Source organism: Chaetodon auriga, chromosome 3 (assembly GCF_051107435.1).
Source record: "Chaetodon auriga isolate fChaAug3 chromosome 3, fChaAug3.hap1, whole genome shotgun sequence".
In the NCBI taxonomy this organism is placed as follows: Eukaryota; Metazoa; Chordata; class Actinopteri; order Chaetodontiformes; family Chaetodontidae; genus Chaetodon; species Chaetodon auriga.
Window position 1 is genome coordinate 21,817,816 of NC_135076.1, and position 14,878 is coordinate 21,832,693.

Here is a 14,878-nt window from a genome sequence, read left to right on the forward strand (position 1 = left end):
TGAGCTCCAAGCACCATAAATTGAGGAAGTGTACACTTGTTTTGTGCCAGAGTGCCTGTAATCTCTCAGCTACGAGCCTGTGTACTGAAGCCCCTCACCTGGACCCACATGTGACAATGTCCACAACAGTTTTATCAACGCTCAGCAGACACGGACGGGATCCAAATAGCCCAACATTGTGAGCCACAGTATGTAGATGCCACTAATAGTGATAGATACTAAACTGAGAATGTACATATTTAGAGCCACTCCAGATTATGTTGTCGCTTTCAAATCCAGATTCCCACAGTACAGACATACAGAAATCTCCTCACCCTGCTGTCTTCCAAGAAATGGGAAGATGTGGTACCTGCCAAGAAATGTCCTACAAACACTGTTGATAACATGTTGCAGCCATAAGAGAATAATGAACGGTTCTTGTCATCCCTTGCTGAAGATTTGTGATGCACAAGAATGAGCCTTGGCTTTATCTCTTGGGATACACGAGACCTTGACTGTCTGCAAAACAAGGCTGCAGCTGCGAGAGTAGTGATGGGAGTGACAGCTCTTTGAAAGGAATCAGACGGGTCATGTGATCTGATCGTGTTCCCGCTCCTCTCTGAAAGCACCTGGTGTGTGTGTGTATGTGTGATGGCAAAATGTGCTCCTATTTTTAGTGTTTTCTACATTGTAGATTAATGCTGAAGATATCAAAACTATGAAATAACACATGGAGTTATTTAGATTCTTCAAAGTAGCCGCCTTTTGCTTTGACGTTCTCTCAGTCAGCTTCATGAGGTCGTCACCTGGAATCCTTTTCCAACAGTCTCTAAGGATTTAACATATATAATGAGCACGTGTTGGCTGTTTTTCCTTCACTCTATGGTCCAACGCATCCCAAACATCTCACTTTGGTTTAGGCTTGTGGAGGTCAGGTCATCTGATGGAGCCCTCCATCCTTAATGATAAAATAGCCCTCACACAGCCTGGAGGTGTGTTCTGGGTCATTGTCCTGCTGAAAAAACAGTTGATGGTCCCAGCAAGCACAAACCAGATGGGATGGCATGTCGCTAAAGAACGCTGTGGTAGCCTTCCTGTTTAAATATGCCTTTAATTTTGAATAAATCGCCAACAGTGCCACCACAAGTAACCCCCACACCATCACACCTCCTCCTCCATTCTTCAGAGCCACACATGCAGGTACCATTCAAACCAAAAACCTCACATTTGGATTCATCAGACCGTCAGTATAGACTTCCCTCTTGTTGGTCTCTTTGCAGTCATTCGACCGTGAAGGCCTGATTTCTCCCCTGAACAGCCGATGTTGAGTTTTGAACTCTGCGAAGCATTTATATGGGCTCTAATCTGAGGTGCCGCTAATTGGCAATTTCTAAAGCTAATGAACTTGTCCTCTGCAGCAGAGTAACTCTTGGTCTACCTTTCCTGTGATGGTCCTCATGAGAGCCAGTTTCATCAGAGCGTTTGATTGTTTTTGTGACGGCACTTAAAGATATATTCACAGTTCTGTCTGGACTCACTGACCTTCATGTCTTAAAGTAATGATGGACTTTCATTTCTTTTTACGTAGTTCAGCAGTTATTTACCATAATATGGCAAATGCAGTAGTCATATAGGGCTGTTTACTATATACCAAAACTATCTCTGTACAACAGAACGGATGGTCTCATACGCATTAAGAAGGAAAGAATTATTTTGTTACCTTTGGTAGAGCCAGGCTAGTAGTTTCCCCCTGCTTCCAGTCTTTATGCTATGCTAAGCTAAGCCTCTCTGTACTCCAGCTTTATATGTATTACACAGACATGAGAGTTGTGTTGATCTTCTCATCTAACCCTCAGTAAGAGAGTGTGTTTCCCAAAATGTTGAACTATTCCTTAAAACCACCTTGACCAAAGTGCTCTGTCCTGATGTTGAGAGCATCAACCTGAAACAAGGCAACGCTCAATGTTTTCTAGGAAATGTTCAGTCAGCTGGATGGTAATTATCATACACACTTAGAACTTCAGTTCTGCACTTCTAAGGTGTATTTTCACTGCAGAGCAAGTTCGACAGTGTTACATATCGCTTATTCATTTCAGCTGATTTCACCACTCTGCTCAGTTTGGTTGTTTTTATCAGCATCAGCACTGAAATTAATGCCTTGAATATAAATAGTTGCTGTACAGCCATGAAGGACACCTCTCACCTTCCAGTCCGAGACACAGTTTGTTTTATGGGGTCATGAGAAAGTCTCGAAAGCTACCAACCAAACTGCCTTCTGGAGGTGAAGAGCGCACATTTCTGCGCCGCGCACATCACAAATAGAATCCACAGTCTAAATAATCAAGGACACATGTTTCTATTTTAGCAGTGTGTTCCCCAGTGAGTGAGAGGGGAAGGCGGGAGGATATAACTCCCATCCTCGTGAGCTTGACCCATTCAAAACAAGCGATTGTGAAAGGTCTGACCACACAGGCACACAGACGGGGCAGCATGTTGGTCTTGTACTGTGGAGCGTTGATGGTCTGCTGGACCAGGCTCTGCTTGGCCCTGCAGGTCTTACAAGGACAGCAACTGATCCCGGCCCATGACTCCACAGTGACAGGTCAGACTGAAGCCAACGAAACTTCTGGAAATATGTGCATTAAATATTTTACTTTTACAGCTTGTCAGTTGGTGTGTTTTGTGCAAAAAAGGGATTGTTTGCGCGTGCTGCTAGCTTTAATCTGCATTTCAGCGTGTAATTAGTGTTTGCTCTTTTCCCAATTCTATCAAAGGAGACCACCACACAGCGAGCTCCACGGACGGCGGAGATGGTTTGGACATTAAAGCTCGTGTCCCTCACCATGCACCGTGCTTTGTGGATGACATGTTTGCAGCATTGCGTGAAGGTGTGGGGGACGACGGTGAACTCACAAACCGCACTTTGACGCTCTTTGGAATCTGCACAGAATCTGACCATTTATCAGGCTCAGTCTTATTAGAGCTCGCTAAGGAAACAAGCAGAAACCAGAGAAATGGATTGGAGGTTCTGGAACCAGCTGGAGGTAACGTTTCTCTGATTGCAATCACTTTTGCTTGAATGTTGTTTTTTTAATCTCATGTCATGTCTTGCTTCCTCAATCAGTGCATGTGGCCGAAGAGGATGAGAGAGGAATGCTCCAGCTGGCCTTTGACCTCCCACAGTCTCCTTTGCTCAAGCAGAAACCTGTGCTGCTCGTGGCGTTTGAAGGTCTTCTCACAGTAGAAAACCTGGACGCCTCTTTCACAAGTCAGTCTCTGCAGCCCGACACACAGGTAAAAGACGGTCTGCTTGTCCTGAAGCTCCTGAATCTGCTCTATTTGATTTTGTCACCGATATCTCTGTTGGTTTCCTGTTGCTGTCTTTTCTAGTCTGTGTGTATTTCAGGGGAAACGCGGTACATGATACTGACAGGAAAAGCATCAGAGGGCGACGTCAACCAGAACTGGAGGATTTCTGTTGACACAAAATCCCCTGATATGAGTAAGACATGATATGAGTAAGCTATCATTTCGTGTTTCATGAAGAGTGCATGTGACACATTTCTTCTCTTGGCAGAGCAAAGTCTAAAAGACTTCCTTATTGGTGGAAAATCAGGAAGTAACATTGGCATGGCTCCACTTCTGCTTCTCTCAAGGGAAGGAGGAACAGATACAAGGTTGTCTTTCATGTTCCCTTTTGAAATTCTACCAGACTACTATCAGAACGGGAACCTTTTGTTTTTACTCTCTTTCTCAGATATACACATGCTTCAGGCTCGTCCCCGGCCTCCTCACAGACCTCCTCCTTCCTCTGTGAGCTCAAGCGGTTCCTGGGTGATGTCATGCCACAGGACCACCCTGAGTCCTCTCCGCTCCAGCTGACCTCCTTACAGTCCCAGCCTCCCCTGACACTCGGCTTGTCCTCCAGCGAAACCCTGCTGGCAGGTCTGATCAACTCCTCGGCCCTCACCATCTTCTCCTTCACTAGCTGTTGCTCCGTGTTTCAGGTGCAGCATGGAGAGTTGGCCCTGTCTCCTGCTCTGTTGGAGGAGCTCAGGCAGAAGTTGGAGCAGGCTGTGATGCAGATAATGAAGGTATTAAGAGAAGAGGAGGTGGGTGAGAGAGCTACAGAGAGACTGGCGAGGCTCAAAGAACTCAGTGTGTTTCCGAAGGAGAAACCGGCAGCAGGTGATGTGTACATAAAAGCAGGTGTTTGCATGTTCCAACATGTTCCAAAAGTGGATTTTATTAAAGGACCAGTGTGTAAGATTTAGAGGCATTTATCAGCAGAAATGAAATATGAGGTTTTTGTTAGTGTTGAATCACCTGAAAGCAGGTCCTCTCCCATGGAGTCCGCCATGTTGCACCAGCATGTTTCTACAGAAGCCCAGAACGGACAAACCAAATACTGGCTCTAGAGAGCATCTTATGGGTTTTTCACAGCCAGCAAAGGTTCTCCTACATGCTTGGAGAGGGAGGGGTGAGGCGAGGTGGATTCAATTGATTACAATCTGCAACCTCACTGCCAGACACCACCGAATCATACAACTGGTCCTTTATTTAACTACTAATAATATAAAAAAGAATATGATAGTGGATGTGACAGTATGTTTTTGACTGGTCTGTCAGTGTTCAGATTTGCTCAAGTTTTTTTTATATTGCTACCACTTGGAAGTGGCAGAAGGTGGATATTCTAACAATTCACACACCCTGAGCACTGTTGACTCTTATTCTTTAGCACATCTGAGAAAAATTTCAGTTTCTTTGATATCAAGATCCTGTATTATCACTGTTTTAATTGACACTTCTGTTTCCTCTCCTGCATAGAACAGGAGAGAGCCAGTACCGCGCATTTCTCCTGCTGAAGGCCCTTCAGACGGTGGTCCGTACGTACGAGGTGCAGAGAGGACTGCGGGCTGCCAGAGCTGACCCCAACAGCCCAGTGAGGGACAGAAAATGTGGGCTGAGGAGCTTGACTGTGTCCCTTGAAAAGTATCTCGTGTCCCCAAACACCGCCAACATCAAGAACTGCCACGGCTCTTGTGATTCCCCCATGGACAAAACCAGCAACCACGCCGTCCTGCTCGACAGCCACATTAGACTGAACATGATCGTGGATGAGCGGGCGCCGTGCTGTGTGCCTGTGGCCTACGAAGACCTGTTGGTGGTGGACTTCAGAGAACCTGGTGAGACGTCCATCAGCACTGTAAGCAATGTGGTGGCGAAGGAGTGCGAATGTCGCTAAATGCTGTTTCTGTTTGGGACACAAAGCTGTTTTATATGTTTGGTTTAACAGTCACTGACCAATCGCCTGTGTGGGGAGGAAAAGTCTCACTTAAATGTTGCTGTCATTTATTTATTCAGTGTTAATGGTAGTAAATGTTACTTCACAAAGGTCTCTGTCAGCTTTATGCTTTGACATACACATAGAGATAATGTATTTGCAGTGAATGCACACAGCACAGAGTTTCTCACACTTAAAAATGATTTATTGAAACCAAAAATATGTTTGATCCATGATATGTCTTTGTCTTTATGTGAAGTAAATATGTTTGTACGTGTTTTGTTTTTATTATCTAAGAAGCAAACTTCTTATCACCCATCAGACCACTTTTTGTGCAAGATTACAATTACTTTTGAAAATACTGTTGTAAAACTACTACTGGTGGTACTAAATGACATTTCTAAAAGGTAGATTTGATTGAGTGATTTAAAATATGTATTAAATGCGATAAACATGCCAGACAGAATGAATGATGCACAGTACAAACAAAAATGTATTATATGTAACACTCTCTGTCTTTATATTATCATTAAATGCTAATTATATTGATGACAGTGTTCTTGTGACAGTTGGTGACATCTATTTTGACCCTGCATCCAACAGCTGCATACAAATCACTCCTTCATTTTGGGTTTCAGGATTGCTTTGTGGCCAATCGGCTTTTTCCTCCTTCTTATCGCTCCAACTTCTTCAGATCCCCACCACCACATGAAAGTGTCCCATAAGGAAATCTGGAGGCAGGAAACAACACGCAGTCACTTCAGATATTAGATTTTATATTTTTAGTATAGTTTTGTTGTACTTAAGGGAAAATCCACCATTGAATAGAAATATTCTATATTATTTTATTGTTGAGTTGTAACATACCTTTATTGATGCTGAGTGGTCATTGCTAATGATTTGCGCTAATTAGCCTAGCATTAATCTTGTATAATCAAACCTAAATGCTGTCAAAGTCATGAAGTGAGATAGATTATTTGAAGACCAAGGGAGATATTTGAAAATTGGCAGTAAACTGGATGACTTAAAGCAGTAAAATAACAAAGAATTAAGGGTGAAGTTTGGTGTTTGTGCTCATCCCTGTACTGAGCTGCTACTTCAGGGCTCTTTATTTTCCCGATTCTGGTAAAACTTTCTGGGACTGATGCCACCTACAAGTGCTCCAGAGGTACACAGTACCTGAGTTATTGAACCATCCTGCAGACTCCCGATGAAAGACCTTATGCCTGTCTCCTCGACAAAATAATCCATAGCATCTGGAAAACAAAACAATAGACACTGAAGTGACTTAAACAGGTAAGACTTTAGGATTAATTCTAATAATACTTCAAAGCAGAGAGTACTGTTAGAGGCAGAAGCACAGTAATCTAGTATCCACTAATGCAGATACAAACCCATTAAAACTCTCTGTCAGCAGTAGAAATACATCTTATTTGTCGTTCCTACTCACCGTGGAGTTCATTGACCGTCGAGCTCACAAGCAGTACGGCCAGTGCCAGCACTAAGCAGCGGTTCATGGTGACTCCCTTCCACGGGTTTGGAACATCACTCAGGTTTTCGATAGACAGAATCCGGTCATAAGACACTATGGACACGCACAAATGAGTCAGATGCAAGTACTCGCTGCCACAGTATTCACTCAGTCGGTTGTTCAGGGCGGACATGTTTCTTACTTTTGATGTTTTCAGATGTTCCAACTCCGGCTGCTAAAGTCCTGCAGGTTATGGTTTAAAGTGAAAGTTGGATCCAGAATAAAGCTGTGAGTTAAGATGAAAAATATAGTTTTTTTCATGCAACTGAACAACAGGAAATCAAAGTCTTTGCAAAGTTAATGTGCCTGTGCTGCCATGTGCACAGTCTTTCAGATTGGACTGTATGTCAAAGACTAACATAAGACAGCTTAAAATAGGCACCTGCAGCTAGCTGAAGAGGACAAAAAGGATTTAAAGACACTCAGAATTTAGTTTAATATGAATCTCTGCTCAGAAAAAAAAAGAAACTTACTGATTTCCCCCTTCAGACGTGCCTCACCATTGACATTTGGGTTGATGTGGTTGTGTTCATGGTGATTTCTGTTCTGCCGGGACCAGAGTCATACACACCCTGCACTACGGTCTTTGACTGACAGGCACAGATGACAGCTGCTGAAAAAAGGAAAATGGTATTAATACTGTGTGCTGGTACTGTTGTTACTTACCAGTACTTGGACCATAGGTGGACAGAGGTTACCAGCATTAGCCTATATTCCACTGAAAAGAAAAATTAGATGCCAGATGTGATCAAATAATGAAACTTTGACCTATGTACTATTAATATTTCACCATTGAAGAAGAATAAAATAGAGCTATTCTTTTACACCTGTTACCAGTGTGTTTAGTACTAATGGTGGAAAGTAACTAAGTACATTTACTCATGTTTATATAAAATTTGAGGTGTTTGGACTTTTCTTCAGTATTTCTGTTTTATGCTACTTTATATTTGTGCATTTCAGAGGGAATTGCTGTACTTTTTACTTCACTTTGTGTGAGAGGTAGAGTTACCAGTGTGCAAATTAAGATTTTACACTAAAAAACACAATGAACAGATAATATACAATGCGAAAAATTAAAGCACTTAACAGCATGATGCTAAATTTAGCTCCAGCTCCCACAAGTAAAACAGTAAAATACTGCACACACTTGAATGCATAAGTAATAACACTGAGCATAAATACCAGTACTCACAGAGTACTCGGTGGTTTGTAATGTGGCTCATTAACTGCGTCATATTTTCACAGTAACACGTCACGAGGAGCGGGACACTCCCCTGTCAAACACCGCAGCCTGTCCGCTCCCAGCCAACATTAGGCGAAGAGGAGAGGACAGAGCGAGCAGCTGGTGCTGACGCTGGCCGGATGGTTAAATCTAACCTACAGACGATTTTGAATAGTCATTGTTTTGTTAGAGAAAAAGAGAGAAACTTATCCGAGATGCCTGTTATTGAGCAATCCAGTAATAAACCTGAAAGTGAAAGGTATGTTGTCGTAGTCGTTGTGAATTGTTATAAGCTAACTTAGCATGCTAAGCTAAGTTTAAAAACCGCGGCCTAGCTAGGCGACACGGTATATGCTAGATGCGGCTAGCGTTATTACCGTGTTACTTGTTTACATAACAGCGCTATTGATTTCAGTTGACATTTCCAAAATATATTGACGGTGGCGTATGATTTGGTATATCTTCAATAAACGAATGAACTAAAAAGCACTAAGTCACAGAATTGTTGCTCTCGGTTGTATGTCATTGGTATTCTGCGAATAGACAAAATCATAGCGCTGCTGTTGATATACATGCTCTAGTTAGCTAGCTAAGCTAACTCAAGCTAATACGTGAAACGCCACAGAAACGCGCTAGCTAAATGCTCAGATGCTAGCTAGCTAACTAACCATAGAATTGACAACTTGGCAATTTAAAATGAATTCTCTAGCTTCTTACATATTAAGCTACCCTGCGTAAAATGGTTGAAAACTTTTTTAATCGGTTATTATGAGTTTGTTGGCTCAATCTTTCATGTAAGTGTCAACGTAAGGGAATCGATGCGTTAGCTAACGTGAAGTGCTAGCGCTTAGGTTTCGTTGTATCACCGATGTTTTCATATTTACGGCTTTGTAGCGTCAACTATCCGTAGCAAAAGCATCACAATATTTTGAATATACTTCACAATTAAAATACTACGGTGTTGTAATATTATACGGGGGGATAGAAATATTTACGTAACGTTATGTAAAGTTAGCTTGTTGCTAACCAACGTAGTTAAAATTATGGCTGAATTCATCATTTGTGGCTTCATGGCTAGTTTTTTTTTCGTTTCGCCCACAGGCTCCGGTGTTTGTAAGCGTTGACATCCCGTAACTTGTCGGGAAGGATGAACCAGTTTGGTCTGCCTCGCAATCAATCGAGACAATATAACATTTAGAATAACCTTCGCGATGTGCTTTAACATATTATCCATTATGGGGGCATTAATCAGCCAATTGACTCCGGAGACTGCTTGTTTGTTGGTTCACGTACAAATAAATGTGGCGATTGAGTGGAAATGAAAATACAGAGAGGTTTGTTGTCTGGAAATATGGCCATAATTTTCAACAACTTGTCAACGATTAGCCTAGGGGGGATTTTTCTTTAACCTCAGTCGTGTTATGACAAGAATTTGGTCGAGGCTGTTTGCCGAGCTCTAACGTTAGTGTTGTGAAGAAGCCATAGGAAATTTCCACTGCACTGCGAAGGGGAGGTGGAGGGGGGCAGGGAATGTTGAGTCCAATGATGACATATTGTACACAGAAATCATTCATTGTTGAATAGATATGCAATTATTTTCAGACTTCTGTTGTTTTTTGGCATTTAAGGTAACATTACAGATACTGCTATGCAACAGTCAGGTGATAGATTGTTAAAGATTGTGTAAAATGTGTAAAGAGAATCACAAGATACGCAGTTGTTTTCGCTCTTAAAGCTAAAGCTTTTTTTAGACATCAGCAGGTGCCCTTTTAAACTGATTCCCTCACAGCTACTGATCCTGTGGTTTACTTTGAAGCGAGGTTGGGAAAACAGCATGTTACATCATCTGAAGCGCCAATATGTAATAATACTTCCATAATGATGTCGTAGCAGAGATGAGTGGCCCTTTTACATGATATTCAGCGATGGCATTGGTGCTCTTATGTAAGCAGAAGCTTGACAGACTCTCGCTCATGTGACCAGGGCATGAATGTGAGGTGCTGCGTGCTGTGAACACTGGGATTTCAAAGAATGCTGTTAAGTGAATGGATACGTTGATTGAAGTCCTTGAGCTTTGTGTAAGTTTTAATGCAGAACAGGCATTGATGGTTGTGTGTAAAGATGGCATGTTGCTGTTTTGCATAATCTGATAATTGGATTTAGGGAGGATGTGTGTTAGTTTACGATCTCCATTGCCTTGCAATGCCAGGGAATAGGTGGTACACTGCATATTGACTCAGTTATCAAGAGTTAGGGAGCGACAGTAATTCTCATTTGTTTTTCACACATCTGGTCCACATATAGCACAGTAGTGACATTTGCGTAAGAGAGCATCTGTGAGTGTCTGAGCGCGTGTGCTTGGCTGTGGCGGCATTGCTGTGTTAATGGGTTCTGTTCCCATTACCAGCTCTGAGAATAGGCTTAACTCCCAACACTGTAAATGTATGCAGCCGCACACACAGACATCTGCACAAGCAAGCCAAGTGAATGCTACAGAGCACGTTGACTGGTTTCTGAATTAAAATGGCTGATCTCACTCGTTAAACCGGTTTTTGTCCCTGTCTGTTGTAAACTGGAGCAACGCTGCTCGTGCAGGACTAAAGTAGGCTAATGGTTAGACAAACAGAGCCTGCTCCTCTGGCAGCCTTTCCCCAAGAATCATGTGACGAGCTTAAAGTTAACTCACAGAAACCAAGGCGCCCGACATGTCTAAGTTTTAGGAAGTTCAACATCTCACCTCCGACGTGAACAATTAATTTTTCCACAGGGCACGGTTATGAGGATCATGATGTCTTTGTGAGACGGAAACAAAATTTGTCTCAGTGGGTGCTGGTGAATATTTAACTGAAAGACAAAAGACTAAATTGTGACATTTTAAGATGAGATTTGAGATAAGATAAGACTTAATTGATCCCACATTGGGGAAATTAAGTCGTTACAGCCAGCAAGTATTAAAAATAGCAAAAACAGCAGATGAGTTGTCAGGGATGCGGTCGGGTAGCATAAACTGCTCATGCATGCCTGTCTGTTAATTGAATGTGCCCAATTCGAATGTTTATCTTTCAGCACATCATACTAATGTCTGTGCCTAAGGTGAGCATGGTTACTGATTGAACTGTGACCCCTCCCCCCCAGGCCTTTTTGTTTGTTTCTTAAGACTCAGCCTTAGCAACTGTTTTACTATAATCTCAGAGATGAGTCACTCAGCAGTATAATGTATGCCAAACCGACTATTTATATTGGGAGTTAGCAGAACCTCCTGTGAGTATCCAGCTTATGATGGCTCCGTCTGTGTGTGTGTTTGTTTCGTCCATCTCCAGTACCAGGAGGTGCTCCCGCTGTTGCAGTAACCCGTGTCCGGGGCCTCTGTGGTGCTCCTGATGCCCCTCTCCCACCCCTGAAGATCCCAGGTGGGCGAGGGAATGACCAGCGGGATCGCAATCTTTCAGCTAAGCTATTCTATTCTGTAAGTTCAACCACTTTTTTAGCATTCTTACAGCACGTTGGCTTCTCTTAGTGGGATTGTGTTTTTGATCAGGGCAAGGGGTAATGCGACCTACCTCGGGCTTACAGGTGCAGAAAGACAAACTTATTGACTGGGAGAGAGACAAACACAAAAGCAGTTTGTGATTCAGCAGTTTTGAATCGTATCACTCTTTGACCTCAAAATAATGATGTCAGCGTGTGTGATGTCACGTCCACTGTAATGTTAGTGACAAATCGGCACATTCTGCTGGTCACACTACAAGACCACTGATTAAAATATGTTTGATAAAGATCAGCGTGTCCCAGACTTCACCTGAGGCTCATCCTCTCCTCTCAAACGTACACAACAATGTCTGCCGTGCTGAGCTTGATGCACTTGCTTTTTATCTTTACTGCTTCTCATTTGAAATTTGGCACAGCTGCAGTTGTTGTTTGTCACATGACACAACATTTATCTTCATTTAAACTGAACCTGTAATTATCATAATAATTTCCCTTTCTGTTATCAGATAATTCGAGTGGTCATGAATGGTTTTTCAAAATCCTTCCTTCCTCTTGCATTCTGTAATTGTAAGTTTATTCCTGATGGCACCTGAACTCAGTGTACTTCTCTTGCTCACACGGTTCCTCTCTGTCCTCTAGGACACTCAGTTGCTGGTTCTTGAGGAGCCTCCCCCTGCCAACGGCAGAGTGCGGTTCTTGCTCTTTGAGCCCCGTCGCTCTGAAGGCAAGCACTGTGTCTGGAGGGCAGCGCTGAAAGGAGGGAACCTTTATATTGAAATCCCTCCCGGAGCTTTGCCCGAGGGCAGCAAAGACAGGTCAGTAATCACAACTTTTGTGTCAGCGATTTAAAGAAAATGCTTTTGAACAAACAGTTTGATTGATAATTGAAATGAAGCAAAAGGTAAATTATTGGTTCATTGCAAATAAAATACATGAACGAATTAAAAGATTTTATCAGTTGCTAAAGTAAAAGCAGAACTTTGTAGGGCTTCAACTAACGATTGTTTCCAGTGTTGATTAATCTTTTATTTTATTTAATTAATCAATTAGTTAATCTGTCTTATATATTAACTATATTAAATATTAACATTTAAGGAGCTGGAATCAGAGAATTTTGCCTTTTTGTCTTAAATACCCAAACTCATTAATCACTTATGTAAATAGTTGCAATTAATTTGATAGTTGTCAACAAATTGATGAATTGTTGCAGCTCTACTCCTTTATTTTCTTGATCTGTACTGAGATTGAGCTGCTGTTTTAAAATTAAACATGTCTGTAAATGAAAAAATCATTTGTAAAAGATTGTGTTTAGAGCCTGAATGATCAAATAAGTGAGTTATTGTCCTCAAACCTTTGGGCCATCTTGTTTTTATGCAGCGGTATGAGTCATAGAAATGTACTCGGGCCGTCATGAACAATTATTTTCCTCTGAAATTCATTAACGTCCCTCCTATAATACATTAACACTTTTTGTTCACTGTGTTTCTTTAGTTTTGCCCTTCTGCTGGAATTTGCAGAAGAGCAGCTGCAGGTTGATCACGTGTTCATCTGTTTTCACAAGAGCCGTGACGATAGAGGTGAGTCAGTTTGTCTGGTAATGCTTATTGTAACCACTGTATTTAAATCAAAATTTCATCGATTGATTTACACATTTCATTTGTAACTGCTATTAAAAAAGGAAAATATATGTCTTTTTAAGGGTTTTCCAAGTAGCAAAGTTTGGAAGTTTTCTCTACATAAATTTTGACAGTAGATCACCAGCTCTTAAATGTGGCAGATAAACTTGATCTTGTCAGTTAAGAGGCTGACTGTAAATGACAGACAGGAGTCACCTGTCTACAGAAAAAGGCCTGTCCCCAGCCTTTTTTTTAATTTGAGAACAAATTTGAGGTTTGTTGACATTAGGAAGAAATTTCAAGCTTGTGCTGAAACAAACAGGGAGCCGGTGTAAGGATGTAAGGATAGGGGTGATACGGTCTCGTTCCTTGGACCTTGTTAATAACCGGGCAGCGGTGTTTTGAATTAGTTATAAACAGGAAGTGGTCGCCTTTTAGTGAATACAGGGTACAGACTGTGCATGCTGCAGCTCAAAAAGGAATATATGACTCAAAATTATGAATAAAATGTGCTGGAAACTGGAGACTATCAAACTTACGTTTGTGTTTTTATAATTATTTGTCCACATGCTCTCAGCTGTGATGTAGTATATATGTACACTAGCTCTGAAATACTTCTCAGTAGTGTGTGGAGTATCTGAAGGTCAGAAATCTGAGATTTACATCTGTTGTCGTCTTGTCTCCCCTCAGCATCCCTGCTACGTACATTCAGTTTCCTGGGCTTTGAGATTGTGAGACCGGGTCATCCTCTCGTCCCCTCCCGCCCTGACGCTTTCTTCATGGCTTACAGCATCGAGCGAGACTCCTCTGATGATGATTAAATGACGCTGAGCAGTTACAAAGTTTTTTTTTTTTTTTTTTGGTTTTATTTCAATCCATACCTACATCTTTATGATTTTTTGGAAATGAGTATATTATCCAAGTATGGTTGAGGTTTCCTGTCAGAGGGTCCTTTGTGTTTGTTTTACTTTTATCTACCATGTGCTGTGTTTCAATGATATTTGCACTAGGGTAAGATGTTAATATACCAGGAATGTAAAGCAAAATGCCCACATAATACCCGGGCAATGTGTCCTCGCCACTGTATTACTTCCCATGATGTGTAGTGCTGACTTCCCATTCACCCTCCTTGAACACCCTGATGATCATCTCCACAGTGTAATATTTATGATAAATTTAAATTCATCTTACTCATGTAAGTAGGTATGTTTCATAGTAATTATCACTTGATTCTCCTGTTTATATTGATTTTTTTTTTAATGTGTGCATGATTTTCATTTGTTGCTTTGATTCACTTGATAGAAATCTGCATGTTGTAACTGAACTAAATAAAAGTGCTCACCTTAGAGAGTGGTCTGGTGAAGTCATGCAGACGTGCAGCGTCGAAGGGTTGAAGGTGTCTGTGTGTTCTGAAAGAACTGGGTCATGTGACGTGTTGTCTGACCACATGTAAAGGTATGTATAACACCGTTATACACGCCGCTGCAGATCGGGAACGCTTGTGACACAACAACCAAAGGAGAGAAAACCTCAAAGCCTGTTTCACACTGTTCGAGGAATCGTTCAACCTGGAAACTTGAACATCGACTGAACATGCCGCTCGCCTTACTTTCACACTGTCACCTGTTTGTCACCTCCACGCCTGTCTGCTGCATTAAGAGGGTGCGTTTGGTAAAGACGAAAATCACCTCAATTCTGCAGCTGGAAAGTGCTTTTCAGGTGCTGTGAGTTGGTCTGACAAGCACTTCCTGTGACGC

The 14,878-nt window shown here is 41.9% G+C and overlaps 2 protein-coding genes across 2 annotated transcripts; both read left to right on the top strand.

Annotated features, from left to right (window-relative positions):
- Positions 1-2,345: 2,345 nt before the first annotated feature.
- Positions 2,346-5,812, top strand: amh (anti-Mullerian hormone). Its single transcript, XM_076726122.1, has 7 exons — positions 2,346-2,581; positions 2,754-3,023; positions 3,104-3,273; positions 3,370-3,481; positions 3,557-3,656; positions 3,737-4,167; positions 4,812-5,812. The coding sequence occupies exons 1-7, from the start codon at positions 2,470-2,472 to the stop codon at positions 5,222-5,224; spliced, it is 1,608 nt and encodes a 535-aa protein (XP_076582237.1). The 5' UTR covers positions 2,346-2,469; the 3' UTR covers positions 5,225-5,812.
- Positions 5,813-8,087: 2,275 nt separating this feature from the next.
- oaz1a (ornithine decarboxylase antizyme 1a) lies at positions 8,088-14,467 on the top strand. The gene is given in 6 exon segments (XM_076726780.1): positions 8,088-8,275; positions 11,337-11,394; positions 11,396-11,482; positions 12,145-12,320; positions 12,997-13,082; positions 13,812-14,467. Coding segments are annotated over 6 exon segments (657 nt in total). The 5' UTR covers positions 8,088-8,156; the 3' UTR covers positions 13,943-14,467.
- Positions 14,468-14,878: the final 411 nt, after the last annotated feature.